Below are 20897 nucleotides of genomic sequence, written 5' to 3'. Positions count from 1 at the left end.
ACAAATAAAACTATTTTGCTATTAGGCTGTGTTCTCATCTGGCACTTAAGAATAGGTCACAGGTCACCTCCCGGTTCTGTTTGGATGTGTGTGGGGGCAGGGAGGGTGAGGAGGGGTGCATGGGATGAGGTGGTTTGTCTTCCCGGGACACAGACGGGGCTGCGTTCCGTGCGCAGGGGTAGGGCGCATGTGCATCCCAGAAGGCCTATCCCGCACTGGCCGCTGGGCGTGAGTCTCTGCGGCTGGACTGAAGGTCTCGCACGTGTGCGCGCGCGCATGGTCGGGGGCACTTCCTCCCCTCCTGTGGTCGCATTTCTCACCCATCAGCCTAGGTTCACAACAGTTCTGGATCCAGGCAGGCCGCTGGGCTGCAGGTACCAGCCAGACTGCTCAGGACAGAGCCCCTGGGTCCCCTTAGGGTCCTAGAGGAGTGGGCCCGGGACCCCTCCCCTCCAGGGCTGGTGGCCAGGACATTCACCCTGGCCTTGGAATGCTGGTAGAAGTCACAGGTGCCATGTGGGCTGCTAAATGTCTTTACCCTTGTTCACCCTCAGGTGGTCTTTGTTTAAGTTCTTCCCAAATTTCTCGCTGAGCTGCTGGATCAGGTCGGCCAGCTCGCCGGTCGCTTGAGATTTCTCCTCAAGGAGCTCATAGCGCAGGCTGGAGATGTCTTGCTTGATTTCCTTCAGTTCGCCTGCAAGGACAGGTGAGATTTTGGTGAGTGTGAGCAGCCGGGAGGGGCTCATGCCATGGGCATGTGGGGGTGCGCCTTTCCAGCAGCGCGCTGGGCTGCTAGCCTGGCCCACCAGGGGTGGAGGTGAGGGGACGGGAGCTTCGTTTTGCCCTGAGTACCACCCCGCTGCTGCCACTGAAGGACATGTCCATCCCTGTGAGGCCCTTCTCCTCCCAGTCCTGGTCCAGCTCTGCGGTAAGGGTTTGAGGTAGTTGGCGGAGTCGAGACCAGGGCCGTGAATTGCTAGCACCTAATTCATATCATGGTTGTAGAATATTGGTCTTAGAGCTAATACTCTGGGTAACACCCTTGTTTTCATGATGCTCCCTGCACTGTTCTGTCATTATCTGCAGAGGGGAGAAACCCCTACGTGTGCAGGGAGCAGCAGTGCGGCACGGACGGCTTGGCCGTGGAAACGGGCAGCCTCACAGGAGCAGGGTCCGTCCAGACCAGGCAAGTGGCGCCGCGTCACAGAAGCCCTGCAGCAGGCCTGCCTCCGCCTCCTCCCGAAGCAGGGGACCACCAGGTGGGCACTTCCGCTTCTTTCCACAGTGACCCACGTGGTTAGAAATCCATGTGGGCCTGGGCTGTGGGAACCTTTTTATTAACCACAAAGGGGAGTTAAAAGGTTCTTTCCTGACGTTATGGATGCTGAGTCAGTAGGACCTGACTCAAGTGCGAGTCCACCTCCTGGGACACATTACGCATGTCTGTTTTCTAGGTGTGACTTACACACACACACACACACACACACACACACAGTAGAGATTTTAAAGGTACAGCCTGGTCAGTTTCGACGTCCCTCAAAACTCGCTGGGTGTGTCGCTGAGCCCCACTTCCGTGGGTCATTCTGGCGGCACGAGACCCGGGCAGCCCCATCTACTGGAGTCAGGGACCTTCCTGCCACTCAAGGCCAGGTGGCCCGACATGTGGCAGTTTCCCCTTGGAGACCCAGAAGTAGGGGTAGGTCAGAGGGCTGCTGCTCTGTCCCTAGACAGCGGTGGCCTGGTGGGGGATGCCCCAGGAGGAAGCAGAAGGCCACTAATAGTGGCCAGGCTCTTCCCGCTGCCCCTGTGGCTCAAGCGAGGGGAGACTTCGTGCCTTTATTCTTGGAGGAGGCTGGTTCTTCAGGTCTGGATGTGCATTTTTAGCGAGTGATCCTGCAGCAGGATCGGGAAGCACTGGGCTCGTCTGATTCTGAGAACCCAGGAGTGAGACAGGACGGAGCCAGCAGGCCCCGGGACTGTGGCAAAATCCGAAAGAGGTACGTAGTCTGCCACTCCATGCGTGTGTGCGGAGCGAAGAATTATGGGCCATCCTGAACTCGACGGCCATGAATGGGCAACTCAGGACAGCCACCACTGTGGTAGGCAGAATAATTAATTACCCCCAAGACACCCACCTAGGTCCTAATCCCCGTTGTTCCACCTATGGACATGTTAGGTTATGTGGCAAAGGGAAACCACACTTGCAAATGGTATTCAGGTGGCTAATTAACTGACCTTAAATAGGGAGACAGTTTTGGTTTATCCAATCGAATCGTGAGTCTTTCAAAGTGGAAGAGGAAGGCAGAGGAGTGTGTCAGAGACATGTGATGACAGAGGAGGCATGAGAGGTGACAGCGTGATGGGGGGGGCGGGCACCCTGGTGCTGCTGCTGAGATGAAGTAGCTCCACGCTGCAGGCGGACCGGAGGGTGGCCTCCAGCCTGGAGCCAAGGGCTGCCCCAGCTGACAGCCAGCCAGGGACCAGAGATCCCAGTTTTGCAGCCGCATGGGACCACATCCTGCCAACACCCAGTGAGCGTGGAGACGAGCCACCCAGACCTCTGGACAGGAGCCCAGCCCTGCTGACCACACCTTGGCTGCAGCCCGGTGAGACCATGCCCGCCTCCCACCGACCTATGGGAAACCGCCCCAATCTCTTACCTTCATTGACTTCATCATTTTCTCTGTCCACCTGGGCCTTCAGGACGTATCTTTTAATGAGCCGTTTCATGATTTTCTGAAATGTGAAGACAAGGAAGGCATCAGACAAGCCTGGCTGAGCACAGGCAGCCTGCACGGTGTATGCTCGGCTCCCCATCCTGCAGAGCCCGGTCAGCCGCGTCCCCCCACGCCTGGTGCCCTGCCTTGTGAGGGAGCCTGGGCCAGTCCCTCTGTTTAACCTGTGCCCCAAGGATTCAGTACCACCTGACCCTGGGACATAAGCAGGAGGGTGAGCCGCAGAGAGAGAGGGAGAGGCATCTAAGATGCAGGGATGCTGCTCTAGAGTCCGGGCCTGACCCAGCCCTGCCCTTCTTTGTGACTTCAGCCTGTCACATCCTCTTCTCAAGCTTCAGCTCCGAAACACTTTCTCCTAGTTCGACAATGAATGCGATCAGGAGGAGGCACCGAAGTCTCGGCCGGCCAGCCCGGTGGAGCTGCGTCCCACTGAGGTGTGTGCATGGGCGCAGGGGCACGTGGCGCAGCGTCAGGACCGGGTTTGGAGGACAAGCCCGCTGTCCCTGGGGAAGTTCCTGCCAGAGGCGGGAGCAGATACCGCCGGGCCTGGGGAAGCTTTGCCAAGATAGCGCGCCCCTAAAACCCCCGTGCCCAGCTCTCATCCCTGGTCGTGCCGGAGGAGAAGGGCGTGGCCTGCAGACTCATTTAATATGCAGACACTGGATTCTTTAAGCAAATGAGGCATGAACAGACAGGAGACACCAAGAATAGAGCCAAGCGTAAAAAAGACTTCAGGGGGTGAACTTTGGGTTTTGCCAGCTAGTTGTTCAGGGTTCCTGAGAAATCACAGGATTTAAAAATATTCTGGTAGCTGAGACTTTGAATCTTGTAAGAGACAGGCAGCCAGGCCGAGAGGGAGGGACTGCCTGCTCCGTGGCCGTCCCTTCCTGTGACCTGCTCACGCCTGAGGGCCGAGGAGGGATGGCGGGGCCCGAGCTCTGTCCCTAGCCTGGCTGTGGGCTGCCAGGCAGGCTATTTTCTCCCTGGCTAGACAGACTCAGGACAAGCTTCCGGCAAGTAAAAGACGTGAACTGCCATGATGCAAAGAGGTGGAGGATTTAACTCATCGTGATCAGCGAACGGTGGTCCTGGGCACCTGTAATGGTGAAGGCCTTGCTGAGGAGGGGCCTCCCAGGCCTGTGTTCCACGGCTCTGACTGCGCCTGGCGAAGGCTCGCTCTGGTGAGCTCCAAGTCAGCCCGTTCAGCCAGAGCTGCCCCGCCGGGGCCCCCGTGGGCTGGGGCCCCACTTGGCTCTGTGGTTTGACCTGTGGTCCTGTTTCAGGCCGAACAGTCAATTCTCAAGTTCCCTCCCTGCTGCCCCTTCCCAGAAAGGCCTGGGTCTGGTCCTGTTAGTGCTCAGGGCTAATTTCTCATGGGTGTTCCTCTGGCCATTAAGGCAGCTTCCCTGAGTTACAGGAACACAATAGGCCTTTCCACGGGGCTCATTATGGTCTTTTCACTTTCAGTTGAAGAATCAAAACAAAACTAAACAAAACTTTGTCCAAAACCAGCCTCATGGGGAAAACAAACAACAAACAACCCGATACCCGTGTATCTGATATTCTCACTGAGTAAGGAATTCAGAAGTTTTCTTCCACCACCAACTTGTAGGCGGATGCAACTTAAGGAGATCTATCTAGTTTGTTGTCTTTTCAAGAAAAATGACAGGAATTAAGGGTTGTTCAGGTCTGGATCTGTTGATTAAGGAGTTTATATCAATGAGGTAAAATTGTAAGCCAAAGGTCGGAGGTGAGGCGTTTCCTTTTCTGAGCGGTGCTGAGTGGCGTCCTTCCGAAGGGCGGCAGCAGCCTGCGTCCTCTGGCTCTGTGTGCACGCTGGGCTCCAGGGCAATGTAACTAACCTGGTTGTTTTAAGAGAGCCCGCAGTGTTTTACTGTTAATGCAAAAGGTGCCCCTCAAGCTCCATTTGCTTTAGGTGAGACCCTGCTCACCCACCTCCTTCAGTGCGGGGCAGCTCCCGGGCAGGAAGGGAGTAGGTGAAGAAGAAGCAAGTGCACTGAATCCTCCCTACAGCCTGGGAGTTGTGTTAACTCCTCGACCAAGGGACCTCATTGAACCCTCCCAGGAGCTCTGTGAGAGGGAGGCAGTTGTCTCCACGTACAGGTGAGGGCACCGAGGCTCAGAGGGCGAGGTGACTTCTCCAAGATCACACAGTGGGGAGGGAGCAGGTCTGGGATTAACTGAAAGATCAACCAAAGCTGGGGCTTCATCCAAGCCCCAGAAGAAAGTTGAGTGCAAGGCGGTTAAGGGGATGAGAGGCAGGAAACTGGCTCCTATTTGTCAAAGGGGGCTTGGGCCATTTCTGGGGACCAATTTGTCCTTTAAAACATACAGTCTTTTATGCCGGAGGACGCCTCAGCTCAATTTGAGAGAGTGGGTGGCTTTGTCCAGTGGATACCCCTTGGAGAAGAGGGTCACTGGTATGTCACGGTTGTGCTCGTGGCCGCTGTTGCAAATGGGCACATTTGACCCGAGCTGGGGTTTCTGCAGACCCCGGCTCAGCGTGCAGAGAAGTGAGGGTTTGCTTGTCAGTCTCTCCACACACATGGGGGTTATAGAGCCTTGATGTGGAAGCAGAATCTCAGGAGCCCCGCAGACGTGCAGGGACCCCCTACCCTTCCTCCGCACCCCCGGCCCCTCCCAGAAGCGACAGGAACCTGGGGGGTGGACAGATACCGTAAGGGAGAAGAGTGTGACTGCCTGTCAGCTGCTGAGAAACTCCGTGTCCTGATGGGGACCTAGCTTCCCCTCTGGCATGTGCATGTTAAGCGGGATCTGCAGGAGCAAGATGTCAGTCTTGTCCCCAGGAAGTCGGAAATAGTTAGAAATGCCCCAAAGCTCTATTAAAATGGATGCTACACATAGGCTCTCTGCTTCTGGAAAAGATGGATATCAGAAGCTTCCCCTCTCACTACATGGGGGGAGAACGTGACAAGTTTGCGATACCTCCTTGCCAGCTTCCACAGAGGTCTTTCACCTCAAGGAGACGATGAACATTCCCCAAGTTTACATGTCTCCATCGGTGGCAGCTCGGCCCACCCGCCCCCATGCATTTAGCAAGCGTGGGAGGCAAGCCCATTTAGTGATGTGACTCAGGCAGAAGAACTAACACTGAGATGCACCACGGGAAAGGATGGTTGTGGCCCCAAGACCTGAGTCCAGGGAGGAAGGCATGCAGGCCCCTTGCCCAGGTACGAAGGGGCTGACCGCCTCCGGCTGCTGAAGGGAAAATAGAAGGTCTGTCTGTGGAAGAGACAGCCCTCTGAGCAGCCCAGGCAGCCAAGGACGCAGGGGAACAGGTGAACACAGGGTATGTCGGAGATGGCAGAAGGAGTGGAATCCAGAAGGGAGCAGCGTTCCATTTGGGCAAACAGAAGCTGAGGACCATTTGGGGAAGAGCAGACTGAAAGGGTCCCGGACCCTGGGACAAGTCACCGGTTACATGGGGGTTATCAGGCCCTGGGAGAGAAGAGATCAGCTCTGGCAAGCTGTCTACTCTGTTTGCTTTGATCTCTACAGAAAAGGCCATCAGGAAGGTGACACATGGACAGCCCCCTTGGTTGTGGGGAAGGGGCTAATTTGATGATAGACCGTGCCCGGACTCTGGGGTGCCTTTGGGATGTGCCTGCTTTGCTGTGCCCCGGAAGGAAATGTACCTCTCGGAGGGCACACGCACAGGGTCAAGTACACACCCCAAGAAACCGAAACGCCGGCTCTGGGAACAGGTCACAAGGTGGCTTTGGTAGGCACATGATGGCCACCTCGCTGACATCATGGTTTTGTTCCGTTGTTTTGTCTCATGTCCAGCAGAGCCCAGATTAGAAAAAGCATTACAAAAGCAAGGAACTGCTTTCGTGAAAAATAGCAGATCAGGTCCCTGGAGGCCTAAGAAAGCAAAGCATAGAAGTCCAAGGAAATGCCTTCCCTCCCAAGGGCAAGCATCCCAAAAGGAAGCACCAACAAGTGTATAAAACCCCCCCAAAGCAACGGGGTTGAACAATCAAGGGAACCCACTGAAGGGACACAAAGGAAAAAGCTTAAAAACCACATGCGTGAGTGACTGGGCCCCTGTCTTGTTGGGAGTGTTACAGGGGCTGACCGTGCTCGGGGTGGGGCGCGCATCTCTGGGTGCAGCCTGGACGATGGAGGAGAGGGGGCAGGCGGGCTCCTCCTCGTCTCTGCACACGTGGAAGTTGCGTTGGGAAGGAAGCCACGCAGCTGGGAAGCTACCAGTGTTGCCCAGGAGAGATGTGCCGCTGCAGACGCCGCCTGAAGCCTGCTCTCCCCTTCCTGGCTACTGCTGCTCCCGGGTCAGCCCAGTGCCTCCTCTTGCTCCTACCGTGCCCCCCCCCCCCCCGAACCAGGCTGCAGAGGCTCCACTAGATCTCCCCCCGGGACTGTCAAGCACAGGCAGGGCTGCTTCTGAGGGGGCCCTGGTGCGACACTATGGAGGTGAACGGAGGTGGAAGGCAGTGCCCTTTGGAGTCAGACAGGCCGCTGTGTGACTTCGCCCCTGAGTGTCAGTCCTCTCCTCTGTTAAATGGGGTTAAGGGTACTGCCTCTCTCACAGGAATGTGGCGAGATCACTCGAGTGCTAGGGTCCGGTCGGCTGCCAGCTAGTCTCTCCCGTCTTCTCAAGGTTCACTCCTGTCTCAGTGGACGATGTCCCAGGGAGACACCCAGACCTCCCTGAGCAGGGCTGAGCCAAGTGCACATGTGCAAAAGGCCCGGTGTTCTCTGCTTCTGCTTGCCGTCCTCTGACGCCTGTGGCCCAGTTTTCCTTTCTTCTTCTCTGTGACAGCTGTTTGAATCAGTAGCTGCAGGCTTTCCACAGTGGAGTCACAGGATATAGGGGGAGCAAGCTTTCCAAGGTTATCAGTGGCCTGAAGCTGCAAGCCAGCCAGTTGCTGTAATCACAGCAGGAAGCGATCCAGGAGGTGGACCGCGGCCAGGACTCAGCTGGCTCTGGTGATGGAGGACAGACAGGAATGGCCGATACTGTCTCTGAACCGGCCTCGCTTGTAAAGGATTCATTCTGAGTGCAGGACATTCACCACCTAACGAGCCTTTATCTCAGCAGCTCAAAACCCAGGACAGATTTACCCAAACCCAATAGCGTCATCTATCTTCTCGGTACCACAGATAATCACAACTTCTCCCTGAGAAGCTGAGAAAGAAGAATCCTCCCACTGACCAAAGGATTTGTCCTATAAAATAACTCAAAGCAGATCAGACGGGTCAAGCCCAATTTTGTGCGTGATTAATTACAAGATCTGCCCATTGCCAGTGTTCAGCCTGCATCATCTGATAATCCTAGAGGGATTTTGAGGGATGAGCCGTTTCTTAATTGGACACTTAAATCCTTCTGACTGCACAGCTGGCTTCTGACATACAGACGGAGATTCAATTAGAGGCCCGTGTCTGGAAGATGCTGCGTCTGCTATTGCTCCCTCTGGGACGGTGGCACTAGGGACACATCCCCTTGGCCTGGAGGACCGCTCTGAGCAGCTTCAGATTTACATCTGATAAGAAATAATCAGCACGGATCAAACTGCTGATCACTGGGAAGAAAGAGTCAGGAAAAGAATGGCCTACACTTTTGTAATCAATAACCTGGAGCTACCATTTATCACTGGCTCATGGGCTATTCATACTGACACAGAGATTTGACATTAATTCCCAAAAGCAACGTGAGGACTGCAAGCAGAAAAGGTCGTCGTCTGGTTTTTGGGACAGACTTTGCAGGCTGGCAGCTAAGGCCAAGTGCTCACTGAAGACAGCACTAGCCGCCCGGACACTTAAGACAGATGCCTGGGGGCCAGGCCCCTCTCCCTACCGGGGCCGCCGCCTGCCTCAGGCCCCACCGGCTCTGCGTCCAGAATCGGCCCGCTTGGCTTCCTCCCTCGACTCATGGCCCGTCCAAGCCACCGTCCTCGGCACCTGCGCGACTGTCACGTGCTCCTCTCTGGTCTCCCTGCTTCCACTCGGATCCCCATCAATCTCCTCTCATTGTAGCAGCGAGGGAGCCTTCGTCGAGCCTAAGAAGAATTTGATCTTCTCCCTCCCCAAAGTTAAACTCCTCCGACTGCCCTGCTGGGTCGCGCACAGTAAGGTGCACATCCTGACCTTGGTCTGGCCAGCCCCTGACGCCCCTGCTGACTTCATCGCCCTCCCGTGTCCCCTGTGGGCCAGGCTCCGCGGCTTGGGACCTGCCCAGTTTCTCCCCCCAGCTCTCCCTGATGCTTTTGCTCTGTGTGGGACGCCCACCTGCTGCCTCCTCTCCTCCTTGAGACCGTCGCTAACTGTCCTGTCCTTGAAGGGGCCCCCTCTGATAACCATATCTAAGCAGGGACTCCCTGTTTCTCTCCATTTTTGCACCCTGTTGTTTTCTTCCTGGCACTTTTGATCAATTTGAATGTGTTTATTTATTTGTGTTTACTCATTCATGGTCTCCCTCACTGGACTGAAGGGCACTAAGGTAGGAACCATGTCTTTATCCCCTTTAACTAGCACAGCACCTGGCAGATAGGAGGCACCCAATAAGTACGCGCTGAAAGGTCTTGGCCTGGTGGCTCGGTCGGTTGGAGTGTCGTTCCACACACCAATGGGCTGCGGATTTGATCCTTGGTAGGGGCACGTGCCGGAGGAAATCAGTTGCTGTTTCTCCTTCCCTTCCTTCCTCTGTCTCTCTTCCTCTCTCTCTTGAATCAATAAACATATCCTCATGTGAGGATTTTTAAAAACTATTCGTTGAGCGAAGGAAGGAGTGAAGCTGTGCTCTGAGGCGATGGCACAGCCGTGTGGCTGCATCGTGTCTGATGGAGCCCACTTCTGCCCACACCTGAGAAGGAGGTGGTTACCTGGTATCTGGTGGGTTTGCCGAAAGTGTTATTTGCTGTCAGGTTTTCAGAGTTCCTCATGCCAGCCTGGTAGCGAGTCTTCTGGGGGGAAAAAAAATACATGCATAATATATACATACCTGAAAGGACTCAAATAATACCCACAGATGGGGTGGCCCTTAGAATGAGGACCCTTGGGAGGTCGATGCACCCACGCTGCTTGGCTTACTAGGACACTGTTCCTGGGACTTTAGGTGTGTAGGGTGTCAACAGGTTACAGAATATTGTTTGGTCATCTCTGGGGAGCATCGAGTTCAAGTTACATGGGTATCCATCCTCCCGGACACCTCAGAGGCCTTAACTAGCCCGCAAGGATTGCAAGCATCTCCAGGAGGAGGAGATAACGGGCAGGGAACCTTTCTCCCAGAGATCACTCTCCAGTTACACCCTGGGAAGAGCTGTTCCAGTGCGGAGTCCACTAAGGAGCTTCCCCGAACTGGGGCCGGGCTGAGCCCCCAGGAAGGCACCTGCCCAGGGTGCTGCAGGGAGCGGGGTGGCTGCCACCCCCGCCGCTGGTGCTGCAGCTCTGCTGAGGTGCCTGGGACTTTGAAAAACATCGGCCCCTCTCGTGCCTGACTTCCCTTGTATTGGGACCCCCTGTCTGAATGAAACATTTAACTCTCTCCTCCCCGTCCTGCTGTCTTAACCCCATAAACTCGGTGGTACCTACCCTGAATTTGGAATTTAGCATGCCCATTTCAAGGTCATTTTCACAGCTTTTGGCCTTAGATTTGCAGAGTTTGATGAGGCACATCTTGATTCTCATTATGAGATAATAAAATGATTTAGGACTTGGCACTAGGTTAAAAGGAGCAGGTAGAGTTCTTCCTTCATCAAAATAAGACAGCCAGAGCTTTGCTCGGGCAAATTTCCACTCCACGTCTGCATCCTCCTGTGGACAAGGGAAACAACATGACAGCATCAAAGGCCACCGTTCAACACCCGAGCTCAGTCTCAGGTGTGGGTCTGCTACTCCAGATTCTGAAAGCAGATTTCTAAACGGGACTCTTCCCGTTTGTGGACCTTCCCTGCAGAGGCACACTGGGGAGCTTGCTCTCACTAAAACCCTATGCAATTAGTCATTCCTAAGGATCTCCACTTGGTGTCTTGGCTCCATCACCAGAAACCTCAGGCAGCTCATCCTCTCTCGTTCTCCACTGGGTACTCTTACCAACGTTCTCCACTTGCCCCTGACCAAAGGGCCCTCGCATTGTCACTTTATCTTGTTATCCATTAACACGTGCACTCTGCTCACTCAGCAGCCACAGCAGCAGCAGCGTGTGAATCTTTTAGAGCCTCACTGCCCCACGGAAATACAAGGTGAGCCACAAAGGTGGGCCACACAGGTAAACCTAAATGTGTAAATTTTCTAGTAGCCACAATATAGAAAGTAAAATGGAACAGGGGAAATTAATTTCAGTGTTGTGTTTTATTTACTCCAGTCGACCTAAAATGTTATTTCAACATGTAACCTTTATAAACAACCATTAAAATTATGGATGAGATAGCTCACATTTTTTAAATACCGATTTTCAGAAATCAGTATGTAGTTTATACCTGGGGCACGTCTCAGTTAGGACTAGCCACGTTTCAGGTACTCAGTAGGTACTGTGGTAAGTGGCTACCATGTTGGACACCACAGTGTATTTCTTATTAGAAAGTGTATTTCCTGTTGGCTGGGGTGCTGCCAGGAAGACACCGAGAGGTTCTGCATGTGTAATTCAAGGGGGACAAACCAGACTACAGTGAGTCTGGCCATTGTTAACTATGACTATAGTGATTATTACCAAGACAAAGTTGCTATAGTAATTGTAGCTACTCTCGTCCCTGGTGGTAGTGGTTGAGTGAAGCCCTAGATCTGTTACTTTTGACTTGGTGTCGGTGTCAGAACGCTGAGCGGGCCTCCTGCTGCAGGCAGGCTCCTCAGGCCTCTGTCCTGGGAGGGCAATTTGAGGCCAGGACAGAGGCCTGGGACTTGGGCTCTGATGGAACTGGGTCACACCCCTTACTAGCCGTGTGACCGCAGGCGGCGCTCCTCTGGGCATGGTGATGATGCTGACCCTCACGTGGCCTGCGATCGGCATCGAGTCTGTGCTCCGTGAGTGGTCGCCCCCCTGGCCCCCGGCATTGGTAACATGCAAGGGGCTATGAACCGAGTGAGGCTGCAGGGATGTGCCATGAGCTGCAAGGTCTCACCAGCAGGCTTGGCCATTCTGCCTCCTTTTCCTGAGACCCCATCCGCACCCGGCCTGGTCTACGGGACATTCTATATGGGTCTTTCAGACTGGAAACTTTGTGAGGGTAGGGATCACTCCTTGTACAACAGCTGTGTGATAGGGACACCGACCTGAGAGGTGTGGTGATACAGTGGCCCTGGGGCCTGCCTGGCTCTGATCCTTACTAACTGTGTAACCACGGCAGGCGACTTAGCTGCTTGAGGCCTCAATTCCTCATCTGTAAAGTGTGGATAAAAGTACCTATCTCATAGGCTCTTGTGAGGATAAAGGAGTTAGTGCCTGGAAATACACCGAGTGTCAGACACGTGGTAAACCCTCAGTAAATATCATTTTCACGTCCACAGCTTAACACAGTGCCTAGTGTTCAACCTTTAGTCATTCAGCAAACATTTATGGAGCACCTGCTATGTGCCTGGCATGTGCTAGGGAGTCCCTGGGGATGACAGTCCGTGCCCTTGCGGAACACACAACACGAGCGCGTTAACGCACCAGCTAGCCTTTTACCCTGGGCTGTGCTAAGAGCCGTGGGGGCTCTGCGTGTCCAGGCTGGCGGCCCGGCCCTGGGCACCAGGGAAGGCCGCCCTGGCGGCTGGTGTCGGAGCTGAGATCCAGGCTCCCAACCAGGTCAGGTGTGGGTGGGCTGGCAGGTGGAGGGTGGGAGTTAATTAGTGGAAGAGAAGGCGAGAAATGTGAATAACTCTTTTGAGCAAGACAGCAGTAAAGAGCGGGAGGGAAAGGTTGAGAGCTGGAAAGGGAGATTGAGGGAGGATTTTTTGTAGTTACTTTTTAAGATCCAGAGACTTATTTAAATGCTGACAGGAAGGACTAGGCAGAAAAGGAGAGGGTGACAACGCAGGTGGAGTCGGGATAAGGGCGGCTCCCGAGGAGGCAAGAGGGCAGGGCGCCAGGGTGCGCGGGCAGGCTACTGGGATGGAGAAAGAGGCGGGGGGGTGTGGCAGGCTCAGAGGCCGGCGGGTCCGTGGATGTGGGCAGTGGGAGCTCAGGATCTACTGACGGAATAGAAGTATTCTCACGGAAGGCTTTATAAGTATGCCCTTGATCACAGTTCCGTGTGTCTGTGAATAGCGGGCACTTTCCACTTCTCGTGGTCCTGCACACGCCCACCTGTGAGCAGGCCAGGGGCCGCGGTGCCCCCACCTGAAGTGGAGAGGCACAGAGCCCGGCAGGGAGCAGTGAGCTGCAGGGAGGTCGGTCCATCTTGTGTCGCCACACTGTTGGGGTGACTTGACATCGCAGGCCATGGACTTGCCCCAGGCTAGTGGGCATCAACAATGCGGCTTTACCTTTCACATTCAATTGGAGCAAAGCATGACATGCCTGTTAGGATGGGGCAGACCATCCCAGGTGAGTGGTGACACAGATTATCTAGGCACCATCTGGCTTCTGTTACACCTGGGGAAACTGAGGCCCAGAAGGGCAGGGAGGGCCAGTAAGCAAGAGTTCATCCACATAGGTGACCACATAGGTAGACCGCTTAAAAAATACATGTTTATCAACAGACACTGCATTTTTGCAAGGGCAGGGGTAAGAGAATGAGGACGTCGTGGCCCAGCCCGCCTCTGCCTCTGACCTCTTGCCTCTTCCTTTCACAAACTACACTCTTGCCTTGCTGAGTAAACACATTGTTTCACCCCCTCTGCCTTGGCATGTGCTGTTCCTACTGTTTAGCATACTTTCATTTTTGGAGCGTATTACGGACCAAATGTGTCCTCCTGAAATTTGTATGTTGAAGCTCTAACCCTCAGTACCTTAGAATGTGACTGTGCTTGGAAGTAGGGCCCTCAGAAAGGTAATTCAGGTTAAATGAAGTTACAAGAATGAGGCCCTAATCCAATATGACTGGTCTCCCCGTCAGGACAGGGGATACACCAGGGCTGCATGCACCCAGGAGCAAGGCCACGAGAGGACACGTGGGGAGACAGCCAGCTGCGAGCCAGGGAGAGAGGCCGCAGGAGAAAGCCCTCCAGAACTGTGAGTGGCTTCCTGTTCAAGCCACCCAGTCTGTGGTATTTTGTTTGGAAGACCTAGCTAACTAATGCATGAGGTCTTTCTTTTTTCCTAGGTGAGAAATACACAAATAATTGTTTCTTTTAAAAGATTTAAGTACAGAGGTATACCAAGCACATGTGAATGTCCCCTTTCAATCTCTCTCTTATGCTCTTCCCCAGAAGATACCCCAGGTCAAGGGTGTGGTACCTTTTCTCTATCTTTCTCTCCTTTTTCTTTCTGTATATTCACATTAGCATGTAAACAAGATTTGCTAATTCTTCTGCAACTTACATTTTTTTCACTCAACATTATCATAGGAATTTTGCTACATTTACATTATGTAAATAAGATTGGCTTATATTTTCCTACAACTTGCATTTTTTTTCACTTAATATTATCATAGGGCTTTTGCTATGTCAGCACAAAAAACTTTTCCTCATTGTACATACAGTCTTATGTACTCAGAATTCTAAAGTCTATATCACGGTTTATTTCAAGATTCTAATATTGATGAGCTATTTCCATGTTTTTCCTTTAATGAATAACTGTGTAAAATCATATTTCTGCATGGATCTATTCCTAGAATTGGAATTGTTGCGTGAAAGGGTTAGTACATTTTATTTTGCTTTAATTTTTAGTTTGTTTATTTAACTTCATAAGTAAAACAATAACATGATTTCTGAAACATAAGAAGGTATAAATGGAAAAGTGTTCCTACCACCATTTCCCCCAAGCCCACCTCGCAGCAGGCCCCCTGCCGTGAATTTGCCGTGACCCTTCCAGAGTTTTTTTCCTTCTTCAAATGCTTATTCAGTCAAAAATGAATAAATATTCCCTTTTCTCCCTTTCTTATACAAGACAGATATACTATATGTGTACACTGTTCTTCAACCTGATTGTTTTTCACCTAACACTCTAACTTGAAGGTTTCTCCAAATCAGTGTATAGAGAACATCTTCACCCTGTTTTAAAGCCACACAGTATCCCACTGTTCGGTGCATCATAATCTATATAACTAGGTTCCTATTAATGCTCATTTGGCTTATTTTTAATTTTTTGCTGTTCCAAACAAGGCTTCAATCAATGGCTTGTGTTTTGTGCTTTGTAGACTGTGACAAATGCCTCCTGGTCCACCCTCTCCACTCCCTTGTCTGTTTGGCAGAATTGTGTGAGCCTTTGAATGGCCTTCAGGCGCCAGCTCTGCAGGTTTCCTCTCGCCCCCTCCCTCCCCCCACCCCCCGCCATTCAGCCCCTGCTTTGCACTTTCTGCACCTGGTAGGACTTCTGGGCATATGTGGCCCCCGGGCACTGCAGTTGTTGATTGACATGTCTGTTTTTCTCACTGGACTGAGTTCTTTGAGGGCAGGGACTGTATCTTAGTCATTCCAGTCTTGTCACGCCTACCACAGGCTTGGCACACAGTAGGTACTTAGTAAGTACATGAGAGAGGCAGAAAGGAATGGGGGCTGGAAGATACAATCATTTCGATTTGCATGGATCCTGAGGAGACACATGTCAAAGAGGAAAGAGTCGTGACCAGAGTCTTTGTGCCCTTGTCGGCCATGGAATGCAGGAGGAAAGCCTGTTGTTGGCCATGCGGCCTCACATTTAATAACCCAGGGCTTCTAAAGTCACTACCTTCCTTGCTGAAACAGCAATGAAAATTACCACAAGGGAGAGGGGATTTTCTGTTCACTGGCCTTACCTCAATTTCCTGATACGAGTTGTTGATCATGGCTATTAGCATGTTGAGCAGCACTACCACCATGGTGACGTTGTAGACGCCGTAGAGAACGTAGCCGATGTTCTCGATGAACTTGTGGTCGTACTTCAGCACCACCGATATCACTTCAGACAAGCCAAAGATGGACCAGAATAAGGTTTTAAAACTTTCTTCAACCCTGCAAGGAAACAGCAGTCATTTCGGGCAGCTTCCATCGCCTAACACTTTCACACGGGAGTTGCCATTTCCCAAACCTCGGTGGGTACCCCAGCGGGCCGGGGCTGGTGGGCGGTGCTTGTGTCCTGAAAAAACAAGACATCCGACTGCTAGGAAGACTTTGAAAGAGTATTGTAAAGGGCAGGCTCTTTCTTATCCATTCAGTCCATGTATTGGGACTACAGGCTGAGGTATCGTTTTCATCTTGTAATTAATTAAACACTTAAAATTAAACACCAGGACAGGTGTGTGTTCTTACACATTATTGGGCTTCTCAGAAGCACACTGTTCCTTCAGGAGTCTGAGTCCCCTCTCAGACTGCCCAGTCCCACGCAAAAGGGGCAAGCAGGGTGCCCATTGTGGAGCTGGCAGCACTGGCGATGGGGACTGGCTGGGCATGTGACACAGACCAGCTCACTGAAGCCTTATGACCACCTCTGGGGTGGGCTTGCTTATTAGCTCCATTTTGCAGGTGGAGCCACTGACTCTCAGAGCGTCGCGTGCCTTTCCCGGGAGCACTCGGCTGGAAAGTGGGTGCATATCCAGGCACATCCGAGGGGTGTGTACTTATAACCACTCCCCTCTCCCACCCGAGGGAGTGAGGCCAGCCACCTACCTCAAGTCCTCTAAACTGGGCAGGGGGAGTGGTCCGGAACGAGAGTGGGGAGGTCAGTGTGTCCATACTTGTCCAGTTCACGAGGCCACTGCCCCAGCCTCACCCACAGTTCACTCGGGTAGACGCTGCGTGTGCTTTCAGGGAAGCTCACGAAGCCCTGGCTTTGAGGATGCTCTTCTTTGATGCTTGCCAGACTTCGGAGGTACCAGAATACACTGGTTTTAAGAGACTGATCCAAGCACATTTCACACTACGTACTTTGTGGCTCTGACCCTGTGTCGGGTTTATGAGACAGAATCTAATCAGAAAGCTGAATGTGGGTGGGGCGGTTTAGACCGTGCATGTGTATCTGATCGCATCGGAGTGGATAAGCAGTCCTTTTAGTTTGCATCCGGATTTCTGGTTCCATTTATGAGAAAGCATTTTCTTTTTTATTCTTTAACATTTCAGATTTTCAACACTCACCCACAATGTCCAAGATTAACTAGATTTTTTTTTTTAAATCAGCTTTTCTTAAGGTTTGGTATTTATTTGACAAGATGTACAAAAACACTAGCACTTGTCACGTTGGCTAAAAATTTCCCTGGGAGTTGCATGACTTTTCAGTTCTCGGGCATGTGAGGGAGGGTGGGTGTGTGTGTATGTGTGTGTGTCCAGCCAGCTGTTTGGCTCCATACAGCCCAGTGTCTGAAAACTAAAAATTGGAGTGGGTTTTTGTGGTCATTATTTATTTTTGATTTCCTTTAAAACTATGAGTTTGGAATATCTAATTCATTTTAAATTTTCTCAAGAACGAATGTCATGGTGGGGGGAGGGGTTGGAAGTAACCCCTGGGTAACGAGCCATTAAACTTGGAGCTCCAGCTCCTGGTGCTGCTTCGAGAAGGAGAGAAAACTGTTTCCTCGTGCGAGAGGCAGCTTCCATGTGTGTGAGAAAGATGCCACTCTATGGGGGCACCTGGTTCACTGCAGGTGTGGTCCCCACCAAGAAGCAAACTTTCGGTTATCGCCCTGGCAGAAAGGCGCAGTGGCAGGGAGAATCCCAAACCAGGTCCCAAACAGCAGGACGTGCTCTCTCTGACAGCTGTCCCTTCCTAGTGGGATCCGGTGGAAGCTGGAGGACACTCGGCCCAAAGGAGGGGCCGGGCGAACAGGTACTACACACTCAGCACGATTGGCCTAAGAATTGGATAATATGTGCGACCAAGAGACATTTTACAGAAATCCATCTTCCCTTTCCTACCTTGAATACCCCACAGACCTTTGGCTGACACAGTGAAGCACGCAGTTATAGAGCACATCCAGGGACAACTGCCTGCATTTGATGAGGGAAATGGCCTAGATTGCACATGTGTTTTTTTTCTCATTTGCTTCTAGCTCTGATTTTTGCTGCTACGCCCTGATTTCTCCTTGGTGCCTCCACTAGGCATTCTACATCAATAACCGGAGGGGGGCAGAGCCGGCCCCTTGGCAGCATGGGTTCCAGTAAAAGGACACTTACAGGTCCCTAAACCTGGGCCTGCGCCCCTCCTCGCCCACGCCTGCACCCCTGCCCTCCCGAGGCTTGGAAGGATGAGCTCTTCACTTCATCATCTGGCTTCCAGTTAGTCTTCACGCTTGTTTAATTTCTAGTCTCTAGTTTAAGCGTGCCTCTGGGCTTGAATTTGGCCATGACCTCCAGGAGGATCTCATTACGAGAGGCCCAGGATCCCTGGGATGGCCAGCGAGAGAGCGGGGCTCCCTCCAGAGCAACAGCCCTTGGCATTTGACTGGGCAGGTCAGATGTGTTTTTAACAATCTCTTTTAATCATTAGAGGTTATCTACATCCCTTGCGTCCTTTCATTATGGGGCAAAATGAATTGCAGGAAGAAGGATGTTTAAAAAAGGCCGAGTCTGTTGGTTTGAATCATCCGATAGGGCTAGATTCCCCTTTACGGTCTCTCAGGTCTCTCACTTGTGCCCGCACCTCCTCACACGAACATTCAGTGGAGTAACAGGATAACTAATTTTGTCGTCGTCGTTTCTCAGAGGGGACCTTACTGGCTGAGTTATACCCAATTAGCTGGCTTAAATGGTGAGCAATTAAATATTTTATCCGTAGCTCAAACCATATAACTGAATAAATTCTGAACAGAATTGAAGAAATCAGTGTTTAAAAATGACATGAACAAAATAAAAACATTGGTACTTATATAGTCTTTGCCTGGGAAATGTTCCAGAAACTACAAAGGGAAAGAGTTGCCCATGTCAAAACTATGTACATCAAAGACATAAGTAAAAATATAAGGCAAAAAGATAAAGGGAGGAAAGAATTTGTACTTGCAATGCATATGACAATGGATCATGCCTTTTTTTATCTAAAGAGTTACTATAAATCAATATGACAATGACAGCCATTCTAGTAGAAAGAAAAGGAAAAATCCACAGAAACTTGATGTTTCTCATGGTGACAGGAGCTCCAATCATTAGCTTGATATGCCAGGTTCATGGCACCTTCTGGCTTAATATGGAACAGGAAACAATGAAAACTTCTCCTCACTGCCCTGAGAGGGAAGAGACTTGTGTTACCTTGACCTTGGGAACCTATCATACCATATTCTCAGAGAGAAGTTCTGGTCTTGAACAGAAGGCAATAGTGTATTACAGTCTCAAGGGCTTGGGCCCTGGAGCTAACCCCCACGTCTCATGAGGTTACGGTCCTCTCTGGGTCACATACTAATCATCGCCCACAGTTCCAGGAGCTATGGGACTCAGAGACCAGTCACGGTGGAGGTCTGGGGCTGCCTTTCGAGAAGAAACTGTCTTACACTTGGCTTCCTTGATATTTACCGGAAGCCACTTGTCTCACAAAAGGTGCCCACCATCAACTAGCTGGTCTCAAGGCTAAGTCTGAGGTTCTTTCCTGATAGGGAAGGCAGCCACTGGTTCCACATGGTCTTTGCATCACTCTGGCTATCCACAAAGTCTGCCATATCCCTTCCCTTGTGCCAATCACCGGAAGCTTCACAGAGCTAGGGGGAGGAGTAAGAACAGCCAGGGTGCATGCCTGGGTTCAAATCTCAGCTCCGACATGAGTTGGATCTGTGAGCCTGGGCATGATACAAAACCTGTTTGAGTCTCAGTTTACTCATCTATGAAACAGGATAATGTGTCATTGTTAAGTTGCTGTGAAGGTTAAATGAGCAACCCATTTAAAGTATACAGTAAGAGCCCAGTAAATGGTAGCTATTATTTTTATTCATTTGTTTATTTGCCAGATAGTCACTGACCTGCCTCATGTGCTAGGCACTGTCCAGGTGACGAGGATACTCTGTCCTTCTAGGGGTCCCCATCTAAAGCAAGCCCAAGAGGGTGAGTGAATGCTGTAAGGACAAGGCGGGGCGCTCCATTTGCCTTGCCTTACAGGGTTGCGTGGACTTAATAACTCAGCTGTCTGTTGACCTTTCTGAACAAGCCCCATCTTCCTTCCTATCTGCAAAGATCATCACCAACCCTTGATTTCATGCAAATCCTCTTTCTGCTGTCTTTCAATATTCAACATGTAGTCAATAGGCCGCCCTAGCCTGAGAAGCACACCTAATGAGTAACAGGGGAGAAGTGTCTGTGAGTGACGTTGAATAGGCCGTGATTCACCCGCCTCTTACTGGGCGGGGCGTGTGCCAGGGGAAGGTCGGGCTGAGTTGTCAAGCAGAAGGCAGGGCCTTGGTAATCAGTTCTCTCCCAGGTCTGTCGCGCCTGCATAATGGGGCTTTAATTGCAGGTTGCTTGAAGAGGCAGTTGCGTATGGGGCTCAGAGAGCAAACTGATCAACAAGGTGAGGGTTTGGGGTGGCTGTTAGGAAAATTGCTGCTTCTTCAGAATGCCATGACGCCCTTCCCTCTGTGCCACGGCACCCCGCCCGCCCAAACAGTGAAGTTCAGTTCCCCACCCCAGCGTGCACAGAGCGGAGCAAAATGGAGCAGGAGGATCTGCTGCTAAATGCCTGTGTCAAGTTCAGGAGACAGCAGCGGGCGCTGCGTTAGAGTTCTGCTGAAGCAGGAGCAACGCGCACCTGCCACTGAGCCGGGGGGTGGGGTGCAGGGGGGCCCTCCGGGAGCGCCATGCTCCCTAAGGCCCAGAGTGGGCAGCCAAGAGCAGCAGGACCGGGCTGGAGGAAGGTCGGGGAAGGGGTCAGACACCTGAGAAATGCCGAACCTCACCCTGCTGTGTCCTGCAGGCTTGTGTCCCCCAAGTCACTTCTTGGTTTATCTAGGGTCCTAAATGAAGAGTTTGATTTAGCCAGGGGTGTCCAACCTTTTGGGCGTCTCTGGGCTACACTGGAAGAAGAAGAGTTGTCTTGGGCCACACATTAAACACATTGTGAGATGTAATCACAAAAAAATCTCATACTGTTTTAGTAAATTTATGGTTTTGTGTTGGGGCTGCATTCATAGCCATCCT

General features: G+C 51.9%; 1 protein-coding gene across 1 annotated transcript in view; it reads right to left on the bottom strand.

Annotated features, from left to right (window-relative positions):
* Positions 1–524: 524 nt before the first annotated feature.
* TRPC7 (transient receptor potential cation channel subfamily C member 7) overlaps positions 525–20897 on the bottom strand; it is a 114717-nt gene continuing 94344 nt past the window's right edge. The window contains exons 7-11 of the mRNA XM_054567857.1: positions 15608–15803; positions 10326–10547; positions 9617–9697; positions 2661–2736; positions 525–694 (exon numbers count right to left, since the gene is read on the bottom strand). Coding sequence (XP_054423832.1) covers positions 525–694; positions 2661–2736; positions 9617–9697; positions 10326–10547; positions 15608–15803 — 745 coding nt within the window. The remainder of the gene's footprint in view (positions 695–2660; positions 2737–9616; positions 9698–10325; positions 10548–15607; positions 15804–20897) is intronic.

This window comes from Pteronotus mesoamericanus, unplaced genomic scaffold (assembly GCF_021234165.1).
Source record: "Pteronotus mesoamericanus isolate MK-2021 breed Mesoamerican mustached bat unplaced genomic scaffold, CSHL_Meso_final contig_2, whole genome shotgun sequence".
NCBI classification, from domain to species: domain Eukaryota; kingdom Metazoa; phylum Chordata; class Mammalia; order Chiroptera; family Mormoopidae; genus Pteronotus; species Pteronotus mesoamericanus.
This window is presented reverse-complemented; position numbering and strand designations above follow the sequence as displayed.